The sequence below is a fragment of the Psittacula echo genome (assembly GCF_963264785.1).
Source record: "Psittacula echo genome assembly, chromosome: Z".
In the NCBI taxonomy this organism is placed as follows: domain Eukaryota; kingdom Metazoa; phylum Chordata; class Aves; order Psittaciformes; family Psittacidae; genus Psittacula; species Psittacula echo.
The window spans coordinates 10,181,407-10,205,960 of NC_137742.1; the positions used below are offsets into that span (position 1 = coordinate 10,181,407).

Here is a 24,554-nt window from a genome sequence, read left to right on the forward strand (position 1 = left end):
GACCACTCGGTGGATAAAGAACTGGCTGGATGGCTGCACACAAAGAGTTGTGGCCAATGGCTCCATGTCCAGCTGGAGACCGGTAACGAGTGGTGTCCCTTAGGGATCAGTGTTGGGACCGGTCTTGTTCAACATCTTTGTCGGTGACATGGACAGTGGGATTGAGTGCGCCCTCAGCAAGTTTGCCAATGACACCAAGCTGTGTGGTTCAGTTGATACGCCAGAGGGAAGGGATGCCATCCAGAGGGACCTCGACACGCTTGTGAGGTGGGCTGATGCCAACCTTATGAAGTTTAACCATGCCAAGTGCAAAGTCCTACACCTCGGCGGGAGCAATCCCAGGCACAGCTATAGGTTGGGGAGAGAAGAGATTCAGAGCAGCCCTGCGGAGAAGGACTTGGGGGTGTTGGTCGATGAAAAAATGAACATGAGCCGGCTTCAGTGTGCGCTCGCAGCCCAGAAAGTGAACCGTATCCTGGGCTGCATCAAGAGGAGCATGACCAGCAGGTCGAAGGAGGTGATCCTGCCCCTCTACTCTGCTCTCGGGAGACCTCACTTGGAGTATTGTGTGCAGTTCTGGTGTCCTCAACATAAAAAGGACACGGAACTGTTGGAACAAGTCCAGAGGAGGGCCATGAGGATGATCAGGGGACTGGAGCACCTCCCGTATGAAGACAGGCTGAGAAAGTTGGGGCTGTTCAGCCTGGAGAAGAGAAGGCTGCGTGGAGACCTCAGAGCAGCTTCCAGTATCTGAAGGGGGCCTATAAGGATGCTGGGGAGGGGCTATTCATCAGGGACTGTAGTGACAGGACAAGGGGTAACGGGTTCAAACTTAAACAGGGGAAGTTTAGATTGGATATAAGAAAGAAATTCTTTACTGAGAGGGTGGTGAGGCACTGGAATGGGTTGCCCAGGGAAGTTGTGAGTGCTCCATCCTTGGCGGTGTTCAAGGCCATGTTGGATGAGGCCTTGGGTGACATGGTTTAGTGTGGGGTGTCCCTGCCCATGGCAGGGGGGTTGGAACTAGATGATCTCAAGGTCCTTTCCAACCCTAACTATTCTATGATGGAGATCCAACTGGAGCGTCATTTGAGACATTTAATTTAGCCTCGCAGCAGAATCCCCACCGGGACCCGACACAGGATTTGCTCAAGGAGGTACTCAGGACCATAAGCAGTTGGGAAGCTGCTGATGGGCTGAAACTCCAAGGAAGCCCTCTCTGCAGGATGTCTGGCACCTGCTTTCCTTCAAAAGCGTACGTCTGCGAAGCCTTCTCATCTGGACAGACTCCCAGAACAGGCCTTTTCTACCAAATCTGTCCTAGAATAGAAGAATTTGCTGTCTGAATCCCATGACCAGCCTTTCATCTCTACCCAGAGGCTCCCAGGCACCAGAGCAACTCAATCAGACCTGTTCCTGCAGCACATCTTCTTGGAACAGGAAAAATTAAATCAGTCAAGACTCAACACTTCCCCTCCTTTCATTTTCTCTTCTGATTAGACTCCCTGTGGAAGCTACACAACAATCCTTTGGTTCCAGAGCACTCCTGCTTTGCTAAGCCGTTTGATCTGAGAAAAACATGGACCTCTCACAGGAGCAAAGAGGTTGGACAGGAGAAAAGTGGGTCTCCTGGTTACTGGGCCAAGGACACTGAGGAAAATGCTACTCACTGCCCTCTCAACTAAATCCATATACCCAGGCATTTAAATCCCTTTTTCACATTGGAAGCTCAGAAAAGCACAGATGTTTCTTTTCTGCCCACGGAAGAGAACAAAATCCCACAGCATCGCTGTGTGGCAGATGTCTCCCTTTGTTGGTATAAACCCACCACAGCTGCACTGCCAGCCTAGGCTACAACCCTGTTGCTCAATGCTGCGGTTTGTGCGATTAAGGGATAGCAAATTACTCTGAGCCAAAGCCAGCCAGTTCTGCATCCAAGTTCTTCTCATCCAAAATCTCTCGTAAGGATCCACTGCTGTCACCACACTCCTTTCTAGCAGCAACTTCTTACTGTGTTTAGATCACCCTTGGGCTGACCTCCCAGCCTGCAGAATGAGGAGGAGCTGAACCCCCCTTACAGCAGAGAAATACAAGGGTGCTGCAGAGGCTACCAAATGAAGCCAGGTCAAAGCACAAAGCCAGTGCAAAAGTCTTGCCTTTAAACAATCACGTCAGTACACCAAGACATGAAGCCAGATGATTTCTGATGAAGCAGTTTCTACAGATAGCTCAGCACAACTGCTTGTTGGTGAACCTGCAGTGCAAAGTCAGCTTTTGAGGCTTTCCAACACAGGTGGACATGACTGAGTTATCTGGGAGCATGTTGCAGCATCACCTCTTCGATTTTTCCAGGAGCAGAAACACCCATTGGCCCAGAGAGATACTCATCAGCCCCTTCAGGTCTGCCTGCTGCTGATCTGGAAGCTACAAGAAATAAGTGAACTGGTACTGCAAGATACCTCCAATACAACAGCTGCAAGGGAACACAGACATACCTATCTTGGAGCCTTCAAGAGGAAGAAAAGCTCCCAAACTGGGTTGCTTAGGCAGATTTCAGGCTCTTTACTCGGTAGCTCGCTCTTCAGAGAAACCTGTGACCAGTTCCTGTTCTGATCCCATCTGAGCACCCTCAGGTCTAAGAACATGACACCAAGTGAACACAACATTGCTTCTAATAAGTGAACGTGACCTTTGCTCATATCCATATTTCTTCATTGGGACATTAGCATACTGGATTTAGAACCAGCTATCATTTGTAACCCAACCAAACCCTAGTCCAAGTCTGTTATTACCTGTATTAGAGAAAATAGGCAGAACAAATTCAGGCAGCTGGGATGTCACTATTGACTGGACCAATTAAGTCATAATTGCTTAAAGGATAATGAAAGCTGCTTTCCAGGGAAGTCTCTTCTGCACTTTTTACTTCTACATGCTTAGACAGAGTTGACTAGAAGCACAAAAAGGTCCCATAAACCGCAACACACCCCAATGAGTTTCCTAATCGGGTGCCTCAATACACTGGCAGATTTGTGGCAAGCAGTTCACAGACTCCTGAAGGAGCCTGCTCTCCTGATCACCTCATCCATCAGTTTCCAGTTCCTCTCCAAGCAAGAAGTCAGCCTCCTGCCAGGTATCCATGAGAGCTGCTTAGCCCTGAACCCTGCAGAGACACAGAGACTTCAGCCACATGCATACATGCACCTGCAGCACCTTGGCAGCTGCTGAAAGGCTCTGTTCAGCTCTAACCCTTGCTTCCAGCACAGGGTGGAGAAGGATTTCGAGCTTAAGAAACTCCATTTCTTAACCACATCTATGCCTCCTGGTTGAGGTTTCATGGCAGCAGGTCAAATCCTCATTATTTAGGGAACAAATGAGACGGGCTGGTATTGATATTCCTCCTCAGATCAAGATACCAGGAAGGAGTGAAACAGAAGAATTACCACTTTCGAGACTTTTAAAAGCCTTCTGCAAGGTGCTTCTTGCACTCCTTGCATATCCTGGACACCAAGAAATTCCCCAGTACTCTCTACAATGCTCCTGCAGGACCTCCAGCTTCTCAACCACCTTCCTTTTCAAAGGCAGGAGAGCACTGGGCCTTCTCCTCTCCTCCATGTCCTTGAAGCTAAAGCAGCAGTGCTACTTGCAGGGAAATCGTAGGACAATTTTGAGGTCTTCCTCGATTTAAAGAGGCTTGCATGCACCCCTGTCTTTCATCTTCTCACCCCTCAAGACTGTCCAAACCTACTGTGGATGAAAGAAGGACTGAGCCTGCACCTTGTTAGACCTGGCAGCTCTACTGAAGCATCTGGCAGGCAGCTTGGGAGGCAAAAGGGTTGTGCCCACGGTGAGGAAACCTTCAAAGAAACCCTTGCACGTTTTCTTTGCTCACCTCCTAAGCTACCTGGGTTAAGGTGAAAGGGGAGCTCAAACTGAAAGGGCCCAGCATCTTCCAGACTGAACCTGAACTTCAGTTCTGGCACCTCTTTCACCATAGTGACCAAACACTGGGACACCAAGGTGAGAAATCTCCATCCCTGGAGACAGTCAGCAAACAGAACTGGGCTCTGTGCAGCCTGCTCTAACATCAAAGCTGGCTCTGCCCTGAGAGGGGAATGGGCTGAAGACCTCTGCAGCATGTCCTGCCAAACCCAGCCTACAATTCCTACATTACTTCTGACACTGTTTACAGCACTTCTGTGGGTAACGAGTGATGGCACTTGAAAGTCAAGCCAGGCTTTGACAAAAGGTCATGGTAGCCTCACTTCTCTGCACATTAACATTTAACTTAGCCACCACATGTAAATCTGGTAAAATCTGGCCAAAGAGACAGAGGCTGCACATCTGCAAAGCATTGGCTGTCCAGATCCGTGTGGATCACCACTGCCTCTTAGCATCTTGCGTATCTCCTCAGCTTGCTAAGGCTTTGGCACGGCCACACAGTCAAATATAAAGGGGTTGATGACTTTGGATACTGATGTTCTCTATATACCCACATTAATAACTTCCTCTGTCATCATGCCAGTATAACCAGACACAGAGTAACCACCCTATGACCAATATTCAGCTGCCATTGGCCTAACAGCAGGAGCCCTAGTGGTAGCATGCCTCGGACTCCTCTACACTCCCCAGGAAATACAGGTACCTACTGTCCCATCATGCACCGCAGCTAGTGCAGCCATGAAAAGTCTATTAAATAACTAGATACAAATGAGATAAAGATGGTTTTGCACTGAAATATAACATCCTTCAGCAAAAGCTCCAGGTGCTTTATATCTAAGGTCACCCTCATATCAGCACCACTCTGATTTCCATGGAATGAGTGGTGCACTCACCAGGCCTTCTGCTGAACAAGTGATTTCAGATGCACACAACGAGTAGCCATCCCATGCAAAATACATACAGATGTCACCCACTAGGTGCTATAAGCAACCCAAATGCCAAAAGGCAGTTCACCCTTAAGCAGGTAGCCCCCTGTGCTTCCCCAACAGGCTGTGCTTACTCTCAGCTCCCGGAGGTAGCACTGTACAGGGTCATAATCCACCACAGGAAAGAGGATCTTCTCAGCAGTGCTGTTCTTCACCACACCCCGGGAAAACGACTTCACGGGCTGGTCCACGCTCTCCAGATGCCGAGGAATCTGGTTTGGATTCAGGTAGATTAGGACATCATAGAAGTCCAAAGGAGGGCGAAAGACCATCTGCAGGGAGAAAAGACCACTGTTACTCAATATAGGACACAGGTGAGCAGGAGAGGTGAGAGATGTTTCCCAAGTCCTTACTTGCATTTTATTACCTCCTCCTTAGACAGCAGCAAACCAAAGCTAGAAATTTTTTGTGAGATTAGTACCATAAGTTTGCCAAAACATCCACAGGAAAAACATGGCTGTGGTTGAGCCACAGAGAACTCCAGCCCACACTGGCCACCCCATTTCCTCTGGCCTGAGACACATTCCGTTCCAGCATGGGTTTTCACTACTCTACACCCCTGCAAGTGCTTTAGTAAGGACTTTGTTGACAGCAAGGTGGTTGACTGAATCATAGAATCAACTAGGTTGGAAAAGACTTTCTAAGATCAGCAAGTCCAACCACCATCAAGTTCCCTCACGTCGGACATACTCATCTCCCTTATGGCCATCTCCTGATAGAGCCTGGATAGGCTAAATGTTCTCTGGGCCACCAAAGCGCACCAGGAAGGACACACTTGATTGCCACAGCCCTACTGTTCAGCAAGCTGAACACTCAAGAGAAAGGAGCTGCTCTCTTCCCACATCAGATGTCTAGTCGGAAGGAATATGGTCTCTATCCTATTGGTTTCCCAGGTGATCAGAAAAATCTAATTGCTGTCCCCAGGACTCAGAGATGGTACCTGGGGAAGAGTTTTCCATACAGCCAAGGAGGTCCTCTCCAGCCCTGACCACAGACCTCCGGAAGCCAACCTGAGTGCACAACTGTGGAGCGTGTGGGCAAAAGAGACAAGGACAGACAGTGAGCAGAGACAGGTAACTGTGCCACATGTGGCAGAGTCCCAGGAGTGAAGAGGGAAGTTAAGAAGGTAATAGGAGATGAATGACACCCAGGGGACACAAGGAGCTGTGCAATTACAAGACAGTCCCATCTGTCCAAAAGAAGTTGCCCCAAGAGCAGCAGCATCTTCCATCAAGCAGACAAGAGGGTAACAGCAGACGGATACCCTGGGGGTGGGAAAGGATCACACTGCAATGGCCAGGTGGAGGGGAGAGGGAAGGAGGACCAAGGAGACTGAGTCAAAGGGTTGGGAGGATGCTATGGACAGGCAATAGCTCATTTTGGAAGCTAACCACCCCCAGCTCACACTGCACCTCTTGCATTCCGGTCTTGGGTCCACGCTGAGGCACACCAAGCACATCTCTCATAAGTACAATACTACACCCCTTCACAGCCCTGTAACACAGACTGCTACCACCTCAAGTAGACCTCATCCCAGTAATACTTTCCAGAACTGAACACAATGACAGTAAATCCTTTTTATATTGCCTAGGCAGAACAAACAATCCACTATATGAGGTTGGTTGTTTTGCTTTGCTGATGTGAACCTGTCATATCTAACCACTGTATGGCTTTTTGAGTCCTCTCAGCTTCAACTGCCTTGCTGACCACTTGGTACACATACAATCTCCCCTCCAAAACACACATCTCTCCTCAATGTGCAAATAAATGTGCCTACAGCTCCCAGATCCATTTCAGCAAGGGATATTTTAACTTAAAAATTAAATCACTGAGCAAATTAAGACATATATGGCCTTGCTCCTCCACTAAAACCACAATAACATCTTCCTAAAGCCTTTGTCAGCATCCTGGCAAAACCATCCTGGGCCTGGTTAGACCCAAGCACACAGTCCAGATTTGCACAGCTACGCTCAGACTGAGTCTCTCAGAGAAGTCTTTTGCTCCAGCCATAGACATGCAACTGATTTGGTACAGGAATACTGCACATTTGCTCATGTCCCAAGAAAACCAGAGAATACAAAATAAATCTGTGCTAGTCAATAATATTTCACCCCAACTTGCTATGCAGAGCTGGGTCCCCCAGAAGCAGGGTAGGGCAGCGGGGCAGCAGCCTCCACAATCCCATCTTTGCTGTTTTTCATATCCCAAGACAACCATGTATGGGCACAGTATGAATCCTACAAACACATCCTAGTGATCGTCACCGAAGACCAGTACACTTTGCCAAAGAAAAACCCTTTGTGCTAGCAGCCCAGGGGAATACCTTCACATCCTGGGTCTTGAGTGGGTCCATGAGCTGCTCCTCCAGGGCACGGAGAGACTCTGAGGCCAGCACAGTAAGTCGCTGCAGGATCTGGGGAAGAAAAAAAGCCAGAGGGTGAAACCTGGCAGTCCTGGATGCAGCAGGGATCCCGCCCACCCAGAGGGCTGCTGGAGCTTGCTCCAGCACTAGGAGCAGGAAACATTCCCAAGCCAGCAGCTCCCAAGCCAGCTGCTCCCGCAGTACAAGGACAGAGGGCACAGCTCACCTGAGCAGAGGGCCGTTCTTGGGTCCACATGGAGCTCCACCGGTCTTTGGGGGTGGCGATGAACATGACAGGGAGATGGGAGCGAGCAGCTGCAAACTTGCTCTTGATCTCTGTGCAGTCAGCATCTGGAGAGGGAAGGCAGGTGGGTGAGATGCTCTGCCCATCGTTCAGCAGTCCTTCAGGCTCCCCACTCACGTACTGCAGCCCAGACAAGGGCAGTACAACAGGCTTTCTCCTCTCCTACCCTCTGACCCCACATCCACAGGCAACCAGAGCTCCATTCCCTTGTATCCAAAAGACAATCAACAGACCAAACACAAGAAGAGGCCAGGACTGCAGGTCTGCTTGGGTGCACCAAAGTGCTCCTTTGGAAACTAGAGACCTTTACCAGGAAATTCTTAAGGCTCAGGATATAATAAAACCTAGAGCACTGCAGCCCTCTTCCCTTGCAGGTTTTGAAATTGAAGACTAGCAGATCATTTCCATAATCTGAGTGGCCCAACGAGGCTCTCAAAGCAGACACAGCACAGGAGATGGTAAAGCTTCAAGACAGCAGCTCCTATCCCAGCACAACTGAAGGTTTGGCCCCAAAAAGCTAGGGCAAAGCCTTGAGCAAAAATGCTGACTACAAAGTAGCAGAAGGCCTCAAAGACACCACCACATCCAGCATCACCCAGACTCATCACAGACTTCATCAAGACCAGAAGCAGTAGAGCATCATTACCTCTTCAAAGGCAGGCAGGAGGGAAAAAAAAGCCATGCCACAACAAAACCCACCCTGAAGCCAAGTTAAGCATGGCAAGAGAAGAAGAAAGGAAAGGAAAATCTCCTTGCCCATTGCAGAAGCTGTAATGCCTCCATACGTCCAAGACCCTGCAAGCCAGGCACTGACAAAGGACGGCTCAAGAACCTCATGCCACAGCTCTCTTGTGTACTGCCTACTCACCTGTCAGGCCAGCATTCAGGTTGACAATCAGGGGGTTGTTTTTCCAGTCAAAGGTTGCCAGCAAATCAAGAAAACGCAGAAACCCCACCTGGGGAGACCTGCATGCAAGACAGAACAATTTAACACTGACATTTGCTCCCCTGGCCACCAGAGGGGCTACACTTGAGGGTGCCTTAGTGATGCCCAGCACACACACAGCCAAGGAAGGGGCATCTGTGGTGAGAAAGAGAAGTCCAAGCCAAGTACAAGGCACTTCCCCTTCTCCAAATCCCCAGACGAAGTCCTTCCCACTTGTTCCTCCCTCACCAAGTAAAAGAAACCTGTAGAAAGTGAAACATTGTCCCCTATTTCCTGATGCTCTCCCCACCCTGAATCCTGGGGTTGGAGCAAGGGGGAGGTGGAAAGAGAGGTGCTCCCATGTTTGGTACAGATCTGAACAGCAACCACTGTGCTCTTCCCTTGCAATACAACATGGCTGTGAAGCCGGACAGCTAGGAAGAACCGAAAATACCCTCCTCTGGTGGGGTATTTTAGGAGACAGGAAAGCACTGTGGGCATCAGGCTGTTATTCCTGCTACTTTGCAGGAGAGGGGGAAACCAGATCCTGAGTGCAGAGCACAGTAACCTTTTGGCTCCACATGGAGCAAAATCACTTCCTTTAACTTCATTTCACTCCCTCTGGGCCACATCTCATCCACTTGCCAGGTGTCAGCAAGGAATTTGCTCTGTGGAGTTATTTACTAACATGTTACTCAGCTCAGCTTTCTGCAGCTGAACTCCAGCCCTTCCATTGGGCATCCTCTCCAGGAGGCAGGCTGCAGGTACATATATAACATTGTAACATGCCTCCTGCGGAACCCAGGAGCCCCCAGTCTGCCAGAAGCCACAGTGCAGCCCTAGCACCTGCTTCTCCTGGCTACCACCCGCAGGACAAGGGGCCTGACAGTCCTTAATAAAGGACAAGACGCCCTGTTGTTGTTCCACCACCACCCAAAGACCACAAGAGCACTTGTTCCCATCCTTACCTACTTCCTTGTCTTTCTCTGCAGCACACAGAGTAGGGGAAGCCACAGTCCTGCAATACCAAGTATCTCCATCTCTTTTGGCTGGCCACTCCTAACAGGGCTTGGGATAGCATTTTAGCAGCACAGCTTCCTGCTAAACCCTCTCAGCAACTCCTGCCCTAGCAGTATCCTATCCCTCCTTCATTCCAGGTAAGGGAAAAAAGCACTAAATCCCCACTGAGGCAGCGTGGGATTCTCATCCTCACCTGGGCGGTGTGAAGGGGGCTGGGTGGAGGAAGAGAAACGCCACAAGGAGGTCCACACACTCCTCAGAGATGCTGTCACTCAGGAGCTGGGCACTGACCCATCGCTTGGCCAGTCGGCAAGCGCTGCCGAAGACAGGGTGCTGCTGCTGGAGCCTGCAAGGAGGGAGACAAGCCACTGCTCAACCCACACATCCCGGGACCTAAAACAGCGTTTTGGCATCAGCAAGAGAGAACAGAGGGCAAAAATCTGCCAGGAACACGAGCACAGCGTCTCTGTAGGTGCTGAGACTCTGGGGGCACAAAGGCGAAATGCTGACAGATGCTACTCTCTAATCATCCATGCTGCTCTCTGGTACTTGTCTCCCTGTTAACAGTGACCTCAGATGTCACAACAGGTGCCACCCCAACCCACATTAGTTCCCCCATCCTCCCACAGGACCTCTCACAAGGTGAACTGAAGAGCCACTTCCCACAGTGAGCTCCTCTCCCCATCATCACTCTACAGCATTCAAGGGCACCTCCACACTGGCTTCCAGCCACATTCCATGTCCTGGCCCTCCAGGCATCCCCCTGCCTCACCTACCCATGCAGGGAGCTGGTTACATAAGGCATATGCTGTATTTCCAGCTCCAGCTGCCGAGATTCTTCTGTGTCCTGGTACTTCAGCATTCCTTCCGGGGTGACCACTTCTTTCAGGATCAGGGGCTCCCGGTGGTAGGCTACTTGGAGACGGAAAACATACCCATCCTGAGATGGGACCAAAAAGGGAAGTCAGGCTTGGTGGTAACATACACTATGCTGCTTCTCAGGGCTGCAACAGCAGCATCCCAGCATCAACACAGTCTCGCCACACTCTTCCCGAGGCCCACCATCCAAATCGTGGTTTTTCGCAGTGGGATCACTGCCACAGCCCCTTGCCTGCCTCCCAGGTCACAAAGTCAGGTCTGGAGAAGATCTCGGTCACCCCTTTACCTTGTACACATCAGTGTGGGTCACCGCAGGTCTGCAAACCAGCTGGTGCTGCTGCTGGAGGAGCTCAGCCAGCTGGAGGTGGAAAGCTGCCTTGATGCGCTTGATGGCATCTTTGTCCTGTGGCCACTGGCCACTGCCTTCCATGTGGCAGATCACTGGGGACAAACAGACAGCAGGAGGCCAGTGAGTCCCACACTGAAATGAGGTGTTGGGTGGGGATTGCTGGGATTAGAGGTTACAGCAGCAGAGCAGGAGAAACTAGGGCTCTGCTTCCACCTGCAGCACAGCAATGCAGCAGTTATGGAGCCACCATCATTGTCTGCCTTGGCTTCCCCACACCAAATCATCTCCTGATCACACCTCTCTGACTTACTCTTCAAAGGGGTTATGTAGGCCGGGCAGGGCTTCTCCTCTGAGGGAAGCAGCAGGTGTTTGGTCTTGATTTGGGTATGGAAGGAATAAATTGGCTTCATGGGAATGGGAGGAAAGACCTGGGAGAGAACAGATGTCCAGGAACTGAGAACAGACAGCAGAAAACCCAGGGCACCATGCACCCCCTCACCCCAAACCTCCCACCCCAGCAAACCCCTCTGGCACAGAGGGCTTGTGCACAGCCAGCCTGAGGGGCAGGACAGCAAAGAAGAGGCACCGTATCACCCTGAGGGCTCTCAGGAGCCACAAAAGCAGAGTGACTGATTCTCTCTGTCCCCCTTCACCCCAGGGCATTTCCCAGCTCCTAGCAGACCCTCATGCATGGGCTGTGCCCAGGCACACTCACATCTGTGTACCGGAGGGCTGGATGGACACCCTGCACAGACGTCACCATCAGCGGCAGCTCCTTCAGGTGCCAAAGCTTGCGGCTCAGGTCATCGTAGGAGCGGACAACACTGATCATGGCTTCCTCACCCGTCCCTGATGCCTGCAGATACACAAGAAGCCTCTCTGTTCATCTCTTCAGCTCCTGCATGAGTGCCCACCTTGCCTCCCTCTGAGGCTGGCATCACAGCCAAGCTCCAAGGAGCCAGCAGCTTCTGGCAGGAGCACTAGGCAAAACTGGGAGGTAAGAGAAAAAGGGAGGACAAGGGCAAGACTGTCTGTGACTCCTCAGCAGCCACGGGCATCCCAGAGGCTGCGTTTCAAGTGGCAAATCAAATTATTTCCTGTGCAAGACACTAAGGCGGCACCAAGAGCTGTACTGGCAGCAAGCTACCTAGGAAGGTAAAAGCTAAGAGTGATCTGGGAATAAAGAGATCACGTACTGGCAAGGTGAGAGCTCTACTACTGCCTCCCTGCCAGTTACTATGGTGCCAAGAGACGCAGCGGTTAACAGAAAACTGCTCTGACTGTATCCTTAGCCAAGGCAGAGCTGTGAAGTATGGCAAAAGCAAAGACAGAAAACAGCCAGAACTTTGCAGAAGCCCTGGGGAGGGCAGATGAGAAGCACCAAAAGGAGAGTAGCTGTTGCCCTTGCTGCTTCCATCTCCCCAGAGCACAGCAGAGGAGCCTGAATGAGGAGGAGACATCAGTGACACCAAACCACTCAGCTCAGAGGCATTCAAACTGAGTTGCACACATCCAGACAGCCTGGGCTTTCCAGCAGAGCAGCAGCACCCTCTGTTGGGTGCACCACGAACGACAAACCCTGTTCTGCCTGTCTCTAGATCTGGCTGCACTGCCTATTCCCCTCGTCCCTCATATCCCTTGACCACTGCAGACTTCCCAGGGCCCCACAAACAACAGTGAGCTCCTCCAGAGTTTCTCCTTCGTACTCCTAAATGCCTCTCAGACTCCAGTAAAGCGCACCCCCTCTCAGCACGGGGTTTATCAGCCCTGCTCACCCCAGGCTGCCTTGCAGGGACAGGGGACACACAGATTTTGCTGCCTCAGCACACAACAGGCCATACAGACTATGATATCTGACATGTAGCTCTGCCCAGACAGCAACTGATCCTGGCACAGATGATTCTTTGGATCAGATTTCACAGAACCATAGAATGGTTTCAGTTGGAAGAGACCTTAAAGCTCATCCAGTTCCAACCCCCCTGCCACAGGCAGGGACAACTTCCACTAGAGCAGGTTGCTCCAAGTGCCATCCAGCCTGGCCTTGAACACTGCCAGGGATGGGGCAGCCACAGCTTCTCTGGGCATCTGGTGCCAGCGCCTCAGCACCCTCATAGGGAAGAATTTCTTCTTAATATCTGACCTAACTCTCCCCTCTTTCAGTTTAAAGTTGTCCTCCCTTGCCCTGTCACTACATGGCCTGTAAAAACCCTCTCTCCAGATTTCTTGTAGCCCCCTTTAGGCAGTGGGAGCTGCTCTAAGGTCTCCTTGCAGTCTTCTCCAGGCTGAACCAACCCAGCTCTCTCATCCTGTCTCCAGAGCGGAGCTGCTCCAGCCCTCACCGCATCTTCGTGGCCTCTTCTGGACTCACTCCAACAGGCCCACATCCTTCTTATGCTGGGGTCCCCACAGCTGGACACAGTACTCCAGGTGGGATCTCATGAGAGTGGAGCAGAGGGGAAGAATCACCTCCTTTGACCTGCTGGCCATGCTCCTTTTGATGAAGCCCAGGATTTGCTCCCCTTCGCTCTTAAAAATGGCAAAGGGAACAACCTCTTCCTCCATCCAACAACTGTAATACCAATAATAATAATGATAAGGGAAATAACAAGGGGAGAGAATATAAAACTAAAAGGGGGAAAAGAAAAGCAAACAATAAACACAAGTGATGCACAATACAATTGCTCACCACTCACTGCCCAACCCCAGCAGCAACCTGGGCCTTCTACATGACTCCCCCCAGTTTCCATACTGGGCATGATGTGCTGTGGTATCGAACATCCTTTTGGCTAGCTTGGGTCAAGTGTCCTTTCTCTGCTTCCTCCCAGGTTCCTGTGCCCCTTCTCACTGGCACAGCATGACACTGGAAAGTCCTTGATCTGGGCGTTACTTAGCAACAACTAAGAACATTGGTGTGTTATCAGCATTGTTCTCAGACTAAAGTCAAAAACACAGCATTGCACCAACTACTAAGGAGGAGAAAAAAACTGTTACAAGTCAAACCCAAGGCATGGACACAAGCAGAAAGAGAAGGCCAGTGGGATTTTTGCAGGAGAAATGGGGTGCAGGGACTGCCAGAGCAAGATGACTTCAGCAGTGGCCTTGGCTGGATACAAGAATTGGAAGATCCAAGGAAAGCACCATGCTGCCCACCAAAGTACCCACAGGCAGGAATTTCCTCTTGGGAACCACCCAGCTGCCTCAGGACCACAAAGCTAAAATGAACTTCCTATAGTCCTCCCCATACCACCCTTCCTCAAGAAACTTACAGCCCCACTGGGGAAGCAACTATACCTCTTTCCCAGTCCTAACCACAGACTCCAGCAGGGCTCCCATGTAGCAGATGGAGGATTCGGGAATGTCTGCATGGCTACAGGGAAGACAACAGCGCATTAGAGCTACAACACGCCAACTCACCAACCCATCCATCCCAACACTATATGCTGTGCCCACAGGCAAGGGTCAGTCCAAGGATGAAGACTCCCTCCATACAGAAAGGTCACGGTGAGACCAACCTCTGTGTATTCCTCCCATGCCCAAGTTACCCACACAAAGGAGCCAGACAACTCATGCAGCTCCACAGGATTCAAAGCCATAGCTGCCAATGTGCAAGCACTTCCTCACAAAACCCCTCCTCAATTCAGGACAAAGAGGCTCAGGCAACCTCTTTGTATTGTGCAAGAGGATCTCATTTTTGGCAGAAGGTATATACTTCTACACAGAGGCTTTTCAGTGTTATAGGGAGACCCAACCTGCGAACCACTACAGGGTCTCAGAGGATTCCACTAAATATCCTGCAAGCTCCAAAGAGCTTCTCTGCCCACTCTGCCACGGAGTGTCCCAACATCCGGTCTGCCTATAAGGGCAGGACCACACTGCCTCCTTGCCCTTAGCATTACCATCAGCAGAAGCTACGGCACCTGCCCTCCCCACCTTGTCTTGGGAAACAGCTCACAGCATCAGGACCACAACTGAAATGACTTCCAAATTTTGCAAAGCCAAAACAACCCACAGCATCCCCCAAAGCATGAAGTTGGCAATGGGGTTACCAGGGACGTGGCACAAGCAAGGAGAGCAGCAGTGATCCCCACACAGCTGCAGGGTCAGTGCAACTTACAGCTTCAGCAGGTGCCTGACAATCTGCTCAGGAATGAGGCGTTTCTGGTAGGCAGTGTTGGCCTCCCACACCACTGCCTCGCGGATGCTGCCATCCTGGAACCGCCGCAGCTCTGATTTCTCCCCCCAGAAGGTCCGAAAGTCCAGGGCCTGTGGGGGACATTGGCCAAGCCAGGCCAGGGACACAGGTCAGCAGTGGGGCTGGCTGAATCACTCCCATGACCATCAGCTAGCCCCACAGCCATCTGCAACCATAGCATGGAAGCTGCTCTGCTCCACCAGGCCTGGCACGAAACAGGCCCCAAACAGGGCTCCCCTCACCTCAGGGTGATCAGCCTGCGGTCCCTTCTCCAGCACGCTGGCAGCGAAGTCGGGATAAAACAGGAGCCCAAATGTCAGGGGCCCAACATCCTTATGTTTTGGGGGCTCAGCATCAATTGGCCACTGCAGGACAATAAGGAACATGGAGCACAAAAAGAGAGAAAGTTGCAGGAGCAACAACTGCTTGGATATTGGGCTGCTAGATGAACCTCCTGCTACATGCTCTCAGGTGCCTGGATGAGCACATATGGAGAAAGCCCAATGTAATAGGTCTACCTGGTGAAAACCACAGTTGTCTTCACCCTTCCCCATTAAGAGGCCAGGACTTCCACTCAGACCAAGCCTCCCAGTGGGACCCGACACTCCATTGTAGAGCTTCAGATCGTCTACTCCCCACAAAGAGGATAGACTTGTCTCCTCCCACAGAGGGAAAAGATCCCCTTCCCATGCGCAGCAGTGCCACAAGGGACACACAACACCCCATAATCTGCAAAGGATGCAGTATCATTGCCAATCTGCATTACCTCAGGGATCTGTGGCAAGGAGTGAACCACAAGCAGGGCTCTCCCAGATAGCCCACGAACCAGCAGTGAGACAATGAAGGGAAGGGCTGCAGCCACATAGTTCCCACCGCGATCCATCAGGTCATTCAGCAGCTCCATCTTCCTGCAGGCACCCTGCAGCTTGGAGACATGTTTCAGGCTACAGGAGAAGTAGAGAAGCTAGTCATCCACCTCTGCCACCAAATCCTTTCTCAAAGAGGGATATGCTAGAGGATGCACAAGGTGGGGAAGTGAGGATCCTGACCTACGATGGCGGCTAAAAGAAGAAACACTGCATTTTGGCATCTCACCACAGGAGATGCTGATCCTTGGGACAGGCATCATTCCCAAAGGCCAAAGCATTGCCCTCTTCCTCATGGGAGGCTACCTAGACAGTAAAAGTGGAATGGCCAAATGCCAACAGGCACCACCTATCTCAGAGATAGCAGGGCCATCTCCCACGAGGCAGGTCCAAACCCATGCCAGTCCAAAGCCAGAAAGAGCCCAATTCTCTCCAACCAGGCGTCTCAGCATTACCCCAATTATTCCTCAGCACAGCAAGACCAAGACTCACTGGAAGACATGGTCAAAGGCTCTGAGCATGGGCTTTGCAGTCATGAGCAGCGCCTGAAAGCCATCCACCATACGATCATCCAAAATTTCCATGGAGTACCTGGCTTCAAACTGGACCTGAGCAACGACACAAGACAAAGCAAGAGCATGAATGAGAGCGGAAAGGAAAGAAACCCCTCCAGCAGTGGTCACCACGCTCTCCCATCAACCATGGCCACCCATGGCCACCATGGTCACCAGAAGAACATGAACCCAGACAGCCTCTTTCCTCAGCATGAAGCCAAGTCACTAATAGCTGCTGCTGCCATCCGTTGATATCCTTGATATCACTCCCATCAAGCTGGATTTTTTTCTGGTCCTAAACAGTTAGTTCTGCTAAACAGTTGTTTGGCTTCACCCAAAGGTGAAGGGAAACAACCTTCCTCCATCATTCAAGCATGACAGGTAAAGCAGCAGTACATCCAAGTCCTAAAATTCACTTCTAAGTTTCAGAGCTGTATGGATGTTAAAAGTTTAAAAAGCAACACTGAACACTCCCCATGTCCAATGCTCTCCTCCAAGACACCTAAACATCCTCTGCCTGCCTCAGATCACTCCTAAGACAGCATTTCAGGATGCTATCACAACCTGCTCAGTACCTGGTGATATTTGCTGGCAGTCATATCAGCGCAGAGGTTCACCAGCCCGGAGGGATCCACAAAGACCACTTCAAATGCCTGCTGGAAGTCGTCCAGGACAGGCTGCAAGAGCAAACAAGGTCCTTGGTGCCATGGTGCAGCACAGACACCACCACCTCATTGCCACTGACATCCCTTAACAGGCACCACCCTGCCCAGCCAGTGCTGGCAGGACACCCAGACACAGACAGGAGAGCCCCTCCGGTCAGCTGCTTACCAGGGAGGGATCCACATCCTTCACTAGGCTGATCCCTGTCACACTCAGGTCAGTGGTGGCTGTGGGCAGACAGGAAGAGACAAGTTACACCACCATCCACATCTGTCCTACTGGTAGAGCTATGTGCCAATACCTCACAATATTAACAGTGCTACAGTGCGATGCTGGCCTCCACCCTGCGATGGGATCCACTCACTTTGCTGCAAGCTGCTCCATCCAGCCCTGTTCTGCTGCCTCACCCTTTCCTGTCCATCCCACCCACAGGGTCTCATAATCAGAGAGAGAAAAGCCACAATTCCCCCTTCCCCCACTGTGCTCAGGCTTTGAGCAGAGATTCTGCTGACACCAGCCTTTCCCCGCCCAGAGGACCCTGGAAACTCACCCAGGAACTGCAGGGTGCTCCTCAACACCTGGTACCCACTCATCATCTTGACAATCTTACGCTTCATCAGCAGATAGGCAACCAGCATGGAGACCAAGAAGCCACTGAAGCACCCCAAGCCCTGTCAAAACAGAGAGCCGAGTCAACAAGAGCTCCACAAGGCACCATGAGCACCAGAGCCCACCCACTTGACTGCTTCTGGCCTCTGTCATCACCAGCAGGGCACACCCCAAGCCCCAACCCCATCAGGAAGACATGGAGGAGGCAAAACACTACACAATAAGCAGAGATATGGACCCCTTGCAGGAAGGCAACACCTCAAAATTCTTCAGAAAGTGCAATGAATAAAACCAAAAAGCACCCAAAATCCCACTACATCATTCCAGGGATAGTAAAGAAGCATGACTGTCCAGCACACACAGACACACCGCAATCCACAGAGTACGATGGAGCTCTTTAAAACCTAACACAGCTGAAATCAGTCACAAGCCCACTCCACCACCCAAAGCTCCAGCATTATACCCATAGGAAGGAAGAGCAAGCCAAAGGAAGGTTGGCCAAGAGAGCAGAGCCTGCCCTGTCCTCTGGCACAGGACACACCTTGCTGAGCTGTCGCTGGTTAAGCCAAACTTTGAGAAGGGCCACGCCATCCTTCATGCCTGGGAAGTCAGTGGCTGCACTGGACAAGAATTGCAGGTGGGAGAGCAGCATTGTGTCACAGACGATCGAGTTGTTGTAGTGTGGGGTCGGAGGCTCGGTGGCTCCTGTGTGAGGAGACAACACATTGGATGCAACGACAAACCTCCTGCTCACAGGAAAGGGCTGCAGCAAACCCACCTCTGGGCACTGGGTGCAGTCTCTGGCTGAACAAAGCAGCTTCATGTTCCCCCAAGCCCTACCTTCTTTGGGGGTGCTCTGCTCCACAAACCAGGCTGTCCGGATATTGTTCTTGCTAGGGTAGAAGCGGCTCAGTTTGAAAAGACCCGGGGCAGGACACGCATGGAGTCGGACAGTGACCATCTTCTCATCCTTGCCTGTAACCACCAGAGGGTAGATGTGCATGAGGAAGAGTGCCAGAGATTAACTTGAGAAAACAGGAAGCATCCCCACTTTGGTGAAAGGAAAAAGCTCTTTCCCAGGAAAGCTCAGCAGCAGTGGAAATCATTGCAGAGCAGAGACTGACCATATCCCCAGAGGCAACAATAAACCTGCAGTCACAATGCTCATGTACAAGTCCCATCTTCATCCCCACTGTCCAGTCTGGTACTCCAGCACACTGGAGTGCCACATCACTGCCTGACCGCACTACCACCTGGGGTCTGCAAAAACAAGCAGCACCTAGCAGCCCATGCATCCCTTGTCATCTCAGACAAGAGCCAGACTGCACACAGCTGCCCGGAAAAAGCAGGAGGATAGCAGGGAGCAGGGGTGGGGAGAGCAGGCAGGGAGGGCAGTGCTAGACACAAACATTTTGATGCAGGACCTCCTTTACTCCCAGAAGTACCTACAGGATGGACCAGCCAGCAGGGCCAAGGCTGGATAGCTCAGCCAAGCTGGAGAGGGTATTGGAAGTGGAAGAGATCATGCGGGCTAGGCTCTGTGTGGAAACGGTAACTGGGAGCATCAAAACTTCAAAATTTATCACTAATTGTGATGACAGCCCCAGACTGACTGCTCTCCAAAAGGGACACGAGATCACCGCTACCCCCTGCACTTAACACCAGTACTCACTCACAGTCCCCACCAGAGCACAGCTTAAGTGTTACCTTGAGGCCTCAGGAGGAGGATGGGCTTGAGATGGTTGCTGTTCATGTAGGCAAACTTCACACTGCCAAAGAGCCGCTGCTTAGATAAGTGCTGGGCAATGTGGGCCAGGTACAGAGCTCTCTTCCGGTGGTAGCGCTGATTTAGGTTGTCTTTGTCCTGGAAGATTTCCTGGGAAGAGAGGGACAGGGCAATCCCACCTCACTGGCCTGCAAGAGCCCAGTTCAGCCCAAGAGACACCACCACCCACTACCTTCCCTAGTCCCACAGGCATGTGGCTACGGCCTCAAGGAGCTCCAAGTCGATTAGGAGCGCTACCTTGCTGCTAGCACACCTGGCTCTGGAATCACAGGAGCCAGAGTAAAGACATGTAGCCAAACAGGGTGTCACTTTGTCTCAAACCCCATAAAAGCAAGGGGGGAGCTCTTGCACATAGTAGCCTGCAAACATCACCCTCCCTGTCTTGGGAGCTGGGCAGAAGTGCAATGGGGTACAAAGCAATACAGCATCTATCACCCCAGCAATGTGGAAGGGGTTCAGCCCAGGCAGAAGGAAGATCTTCATGAGGAACTAAAATCAAAGCAGCTGCAAGCAAGTGGTGAAACCACACTCCCTAGCTCCTTGCAGGAATCACCACACTGCACATCCAGGTGCTGTAGACAGAGCAAGGGAAGTGGGGGATAGGAGGGGACAGGGCCACTCCACAGCAGGCATGGACAGACTCACCCGTGGCATGGTCACAGCCATGTCCACATTGATCTCTGGTCTAATGCAGGTGCCCAGCAGGTAGCTGCCCACCACCTTCAGTTCAGTTGGGGGCAGGAAGCGGAACCTTCCCTTCACATTGAATGGCACCTGCAGGAACGGGACCTTCACATCTTTGGGGAGCCACGCCTGGTCAGTGAGCTGAGAACAGACAGGACACACAAAACATTGTAAGCATCAATCGCAGATGTGCCAGGACCAGGACCCCTCTTCCCACATAGCTGCAAGTGTCTGCACCCACAGCTTAAATACAGTGTCCTCCTCTCTCTTCCAAGATAATGCAAAGTAGTATTTTTTCGATTCCTAAGGCGGATTGTCCATAAGGACCTCTGCCTGTACAGCAACAGCAGAGCCAGCTCCATAAATGGGTGTTGCCACCTCCGCCATCTCTTTGAAACATACTTCAGTTTCTGGTGTCTCTGGGATGGCACTCAGCAGACTGTTAATTTCATGTAGGAAGGCATCAATCTTCTTCTTCTTTGTCTCCTTCAATGTCACCTCCTTCAGAAGCTCCTCAATCTGTAGGAGGAAAGGGGACCATCAAAGGCAGCTGCAAAACTGGAACTGATTTAGGCCTTTACCTTGTCCCTCAGCATCAACCACAAGCCTTGTAAACAGGACAGCAGATGAGCTGCGGAGCATACATGCACCCCTCTGCAAACCCACTCTGGAGCTGAGAGTCTGGGTAGCCCATGGGCAGGCAGATAACACATCTCCTATGAGGTCCTGAATGGCAACCAGCTCCATCCCACTGGCTTCTGCGTGAGGTCCATCCACAAAAAAAAACCCTGGTGTAATTCACATAGGCACAGAAAGGCTTTTGTATGGTACAGCATCAGCAACAAGGAGCAACCATTCAGGCTCATGCCATGAACCAGGCCCTAAAGATCCCACCACCAACATCAGCAGGTAGCCAAGAGATCAAAGCCACTCTTCACAAAAATCACAAACGTTACAACCAGTAGAAGCCATCTATCCACCAGCCTGACCTCCCCTTAACACAGTCAGCCTGCTTGCCTGTAAAAAACATCCTCCTGTCCCATTCAGAAGCTGGTCAAAGACAGCAGCCAAGCACAGACAGTGATGTTACTTCCTCACCGTTCTGTACCATAAATCACTGCAGGGAGGGATGCAATGGTCACTCTCCAACCATACTGCAGTTATGTGCTGGAGGGGTTCAATTTTAATGGTGTAAAAAAGGCACAGAGCCTGGAGCAGGTCGGCAACAGTAAGTACGATGGGAAGTACCAGCAATACACTGGGTGCATTGTGAAGCCTGTTCCTCCTGTCCCTGCCCCGTGCCGGGCTCCCGTACAGAAGCGGCCTATGCCGGATTGACAGGGCAGGAGGGCTCAGGGGCCTGCTACAGAGATCAGCTCCTGGAGAGCTCGGAGCCCGGGGTCCCGCCGCTCCCCCAGCTTAGCCCGCGAGGAGCCTCCCGGCTGACCTGCAGGCGGAGCAGGCTGGAATGGAACAGATCCTCGGTCTCCTTCAGCCGGTTCAGCTCCTCGTTGGTCGGTGGCTTGTAGAGCTCGGCGCGGCTCAGCTTCGCCGGCTGCAGGGCCTCGGCAGGAGCGGCCCTCTTCCCTTTCCTCGCCGCGCCGCAGCTGGCGGGAGGTGGAGGGGGCTCCTGGTCCTGCTCCGCCGCCTCCGGAGAGCCCTGCGAGGGGAAGACAGCACGGATGGACCGCGGCGCCCCGGTCCCGCATCACGGGCCCTCGGGGCGCCGACCCCAACATCCCCCTCCCTGCCGCCGCCTCCTCACCGCCATGGCCGCCGCACGCGCACGAGCCGCACTGCCGCGTGCGGCACCTCGCAACCTGCCGGCCGCCAAAGCGCCGCTCCCCATTGGCCGCGCTGTACCAGCGCTGGGCTCCTATTGGCCGAGCCTGAGCAGAGCTCGCTTGAGGAGAAGAGAGAGAGGCGGTTTTCTTTCTCTGCGGCAGGTCGTGCTTGGAGCGGCGCGTTTTGCAGCAGCTGGCGGTGCTTGACGGCAGTGACGCTTCCGCCCTTTATGGGTGTGAGAGGGAGGGTTGCGCTGTCTTTCGTCGCGGCCCCATCGTGGAGCTTAGGCCCGGGCTTAAGCACCAGCACAGGCCCTCCGCGCCCCGCTGAGGGGACCGAGAAACCCGCCTGGGCCGCCCCGGCCCCCTCCCTTAGCTGGGATGGAGCTAAGAGCCGCCATATCTGCCAGTTGTCCAGCACCAGATGGGTAATCCAGATTCGCAACTTTTAGCCTCAAAAATACAGTTCGTTGGGCAGCCCGGCGTGGTTTTGCATTCAGGAGGCCCAGGCCGGCTCACGTGTGGGATGAAACTAGCCTGGAACCAGCACTGCCCTGCTCACCTCTTGGGGACCCTGGTACAAGCAGGACGATGTTTTCACATCACATTCAGATAACTGAGGAAGGGCAGATGGAATATACTGGTGTTTAATAAACACACCAGACTCTATTGTTCAGTGTGGTGTGGATTCAGGCGCAGGTTTAGGACTGTTTGGGGTTAGGTGGGTAACCAGGGCACCAGCTGGGCTCAGAGCAGCTGATGCTAAAGCTGTCAGCTGCAGATAAACACACAGTAAAACAGGCTGTGGTTTGCACAATACACAGATCCTGGCAGAAATCTGAACCGGGGCTGAACAATCACCCCCCTGCTGCTTCTAGCCTCGGGTGGCTCAGGGACAGGGCTCTATGTGCCTTATGGCTCGAGGATTTCCAATTGACCCCGAGTTCCTGGACCTTTTCAAGGTACAGTGGAGACACAACCATTTCTGTACCCAGAAAAGAGCTGCATTCCCCAGAGCAGCTGAGTTGATCCAGGGTAGAGCTGCCTGCAGAACTGGCATCTGGTGCTTCATGATTAATCGGGGTGGACGTCCCGTACGTGACCTGCAGAGAGCACAAGGCAAAGCTGCAGAAGGATGACCTGGCTTGGCCAGCTCCCACAGGGGCTGGAACAGGCACCAGGAGCACTGGGCCAGCAGCAGCCTGTGTGTGGATTATTGTAGTGTGAAAAATACTCCCTTTATATATTCTTTTACATATATATGCCTTTAAAGAAGCAGCTCCGAGGGCAGGTCCGACCTCATATGAGCCGTCAGGGTATTTAAAAGCTCACCCCATCTGTGTCCCTGAAGCCACAGATTTGGGACTCCGATAATTTTAGTTCTGTTCCCAACAATTTGACTGGCTTCTGCATCACTGGAGACAGTTCAATTCACTTCTTCGCACCCTGCTGTGAAGCAGGGATATTGTGGCTCCAGTGGGACTGACCTTCTTCAGGAGGACTCTGCTGTATGGTGGCAGCCCAACCTGTAGTGTGTCACCTCCACAGCAGGTCCAAATCCTCCCTGAGCCCTGGTCATGCTCAGTTCATTTTTTTTCCTGCCCTGGGGGAATGCTGTATCAGAATCTCTTCAAGAGCAAATGTGTAGGCATGTTAAGACAGAGGTGGAAGATTACTTATCCATTCTGAACGTAAATGTAGAGAATTCCTCCATAAGTTGTGCTGAGCTCTGTCCCGCACTGTTCACAGGCTGTGCTTGCAGGAAATATGAACAGATTAAAGGAAAAACAGATTTGGCTTAAAAATAAAGAGGCTGGGTGTTGCAGGGGACAGAAAAAAACCCAAACTGTGTTTCAGATGATGTTTGCAGTCATTTTTGAGTCTGCCCTGCAGGTCTTTGCTGCATCTGGCTTGTGATGGAGCAGGGCAGGCTCTCACCTCTGCTAGGGAAAGCAGAGCAATGCTGCATCCACCAGCACCCACAGCTGCTCAGTTTCATCCTGCAGAGCTCATTTCCACATACTGCTGCTAGCACCTCTGCCTGGGAAATCCTGGTGCTGAGCTCCTGCTTGAGGCCAAGCATCATTTCTGATCTGAAGAAAGGTTGACATCAGCCCATGTGGCACCTGGCCTGCTGCCTAGCTGGACACAGTCGTCAGCATCATTTCCAAGAGCCCCTCAAGCCTCAAATCTCTGGTATTTAACAAATTCCATATGGGAAAACCTGCTGAAAGTGGGCTCTCACAGTTGTATCAACCAGGGGAGCAGGGTTCCTGCAAGTGGGCATTTGGCTTCTGCTTTCCAAGGAGAGTCTTCTGAAATCTGAGCTGACCTAGTGTTGTGTTTGCACACAAATATTTGTGGCAGGGATGCAGGTGGCAGCTGTAGGTATGACATGAGGCTTCTGGTTCCTGTTACTGCTCATGGCAGCTCCTTCCTGGCTGTTGTATCATGCCTCATTCAATCCCAGCCACCAGCAGCAACTTCCACATCCCTCTCCAAAGCATCCCAGGAGAGGATTTTTTCCCATTGTAACCTCTGAATGGCTTCTTCCTCTATCTCAGCAGCCTTGGTCAGATCCCACAGGCTTATCTCTTCCCCTTGAGTGGGATATGAACCCGCTTCATCCATTTGTTCCCATGCACTCTTTGC

The 24,554-nt window shown here is 51.9% G+C and overlaps 1 protein-coding gene across 3 annotated transcripts in view; it reads right to left on the bottom strand.

The window, feature by feature from the left end:
- The window catches only part of NOL6 (nucleolar protein 6), a 28,351-nt gene extending 6,392 nt beyond the window's left edge, over positions 1-21,959 (bottom strand). The window contains exons 1-25 of one of the 3 annotated variants that reach the window (XM_080637655.1): positions 21,884-21,959; positions 21,566-21,778; positions 20,521-20,637; positions 20,080-20,259; positions 19,356-19,524; positions 18,489-18,623; positions 18,190-18,353; positions 17,590-17,710; positions 17,208-17,266; positions 16,952-17,053; positions 16,315-16,430; positions 15,723-15,900; positions 15,199-15,321; positions 14,879-15,027; positions 14,056-14,131; positions 11,480-11,620; positions 11,075-11,192; positions 10,702-10,856; positions 10,313-10,476; positions 9,730-9,882; positions 8,460-8,557; positions 7,514-7,638; positions 7,249-7,338; positions 5,000-5,197; positions 2,534-2,635 (exon numbers count right to left, since the gene is read on the bottom strand). In XM_080637655.1, the coding sequence (XP_080493781.1) occupies positions 2,630-2,635; positions 5,000-5,197; positions 7,249-7,338; positions 7,514-7,638; positions 8,460-8,557; positions 9,730-9,882; positions 10,313-10,476; positions 10,702-10,856; positions 11,075-11,192; positions 11,480-11,620; positions 14,056-14,131; positions 14,879-15,027; positions 15,199-15,321; positions 15,723-15,900; positions 16,315-16,430; positions 16,952-17,053; positions 17,208-17,266; positions 17,590-17,710; positions 18,190-18,353; positions 18,489-18,623; positions 19,356-19,524; positions 20,080-20,259; positions 20,521-20,637; positions 21,566-21,778; positions 21,884-21,889 (3,156 nt within the window). In that variant the 5' untranslated portion in view covers positions 21,890-21,959 and the 3' untranslated portion in view covers positions 2,534-2,629. Of the gene's footprint in view, positions 1-2,533; positions 2,636-4,999; positions 5,198-7,248; positions 7,339-7,513; positions 7,639-8,459; positions 8,558-9,729; positions 9,883-10,312; positions 10,477-10,701; positions 10,857-11,074; positions 11,193-11,479; positions 11,621-14,055; positions 14,132-14,878; positions 15,028-15,198; positions 15,322-15,722; positions 15,901-16,314; positions 16,431-16,951; positions 17,054-17,207; positions 17,267-17,589; positions 17,711-18,189; positions 18,354-18,488; positions 18,624-19,355; positions 19,525-20,079; positions 20,260-20,359; positions 20,498-20,520; positions 20,638-21,565; positions 21,779-21,883 lie in introns of those variants that run through there. The other 2 variants (XM_080637654.1, XM_080637656.1) reach the window with 2 other exon arrangements.
- Between the last annotated feature and the right edge of the window lie 2,595 nt (positions 21,960-24,554).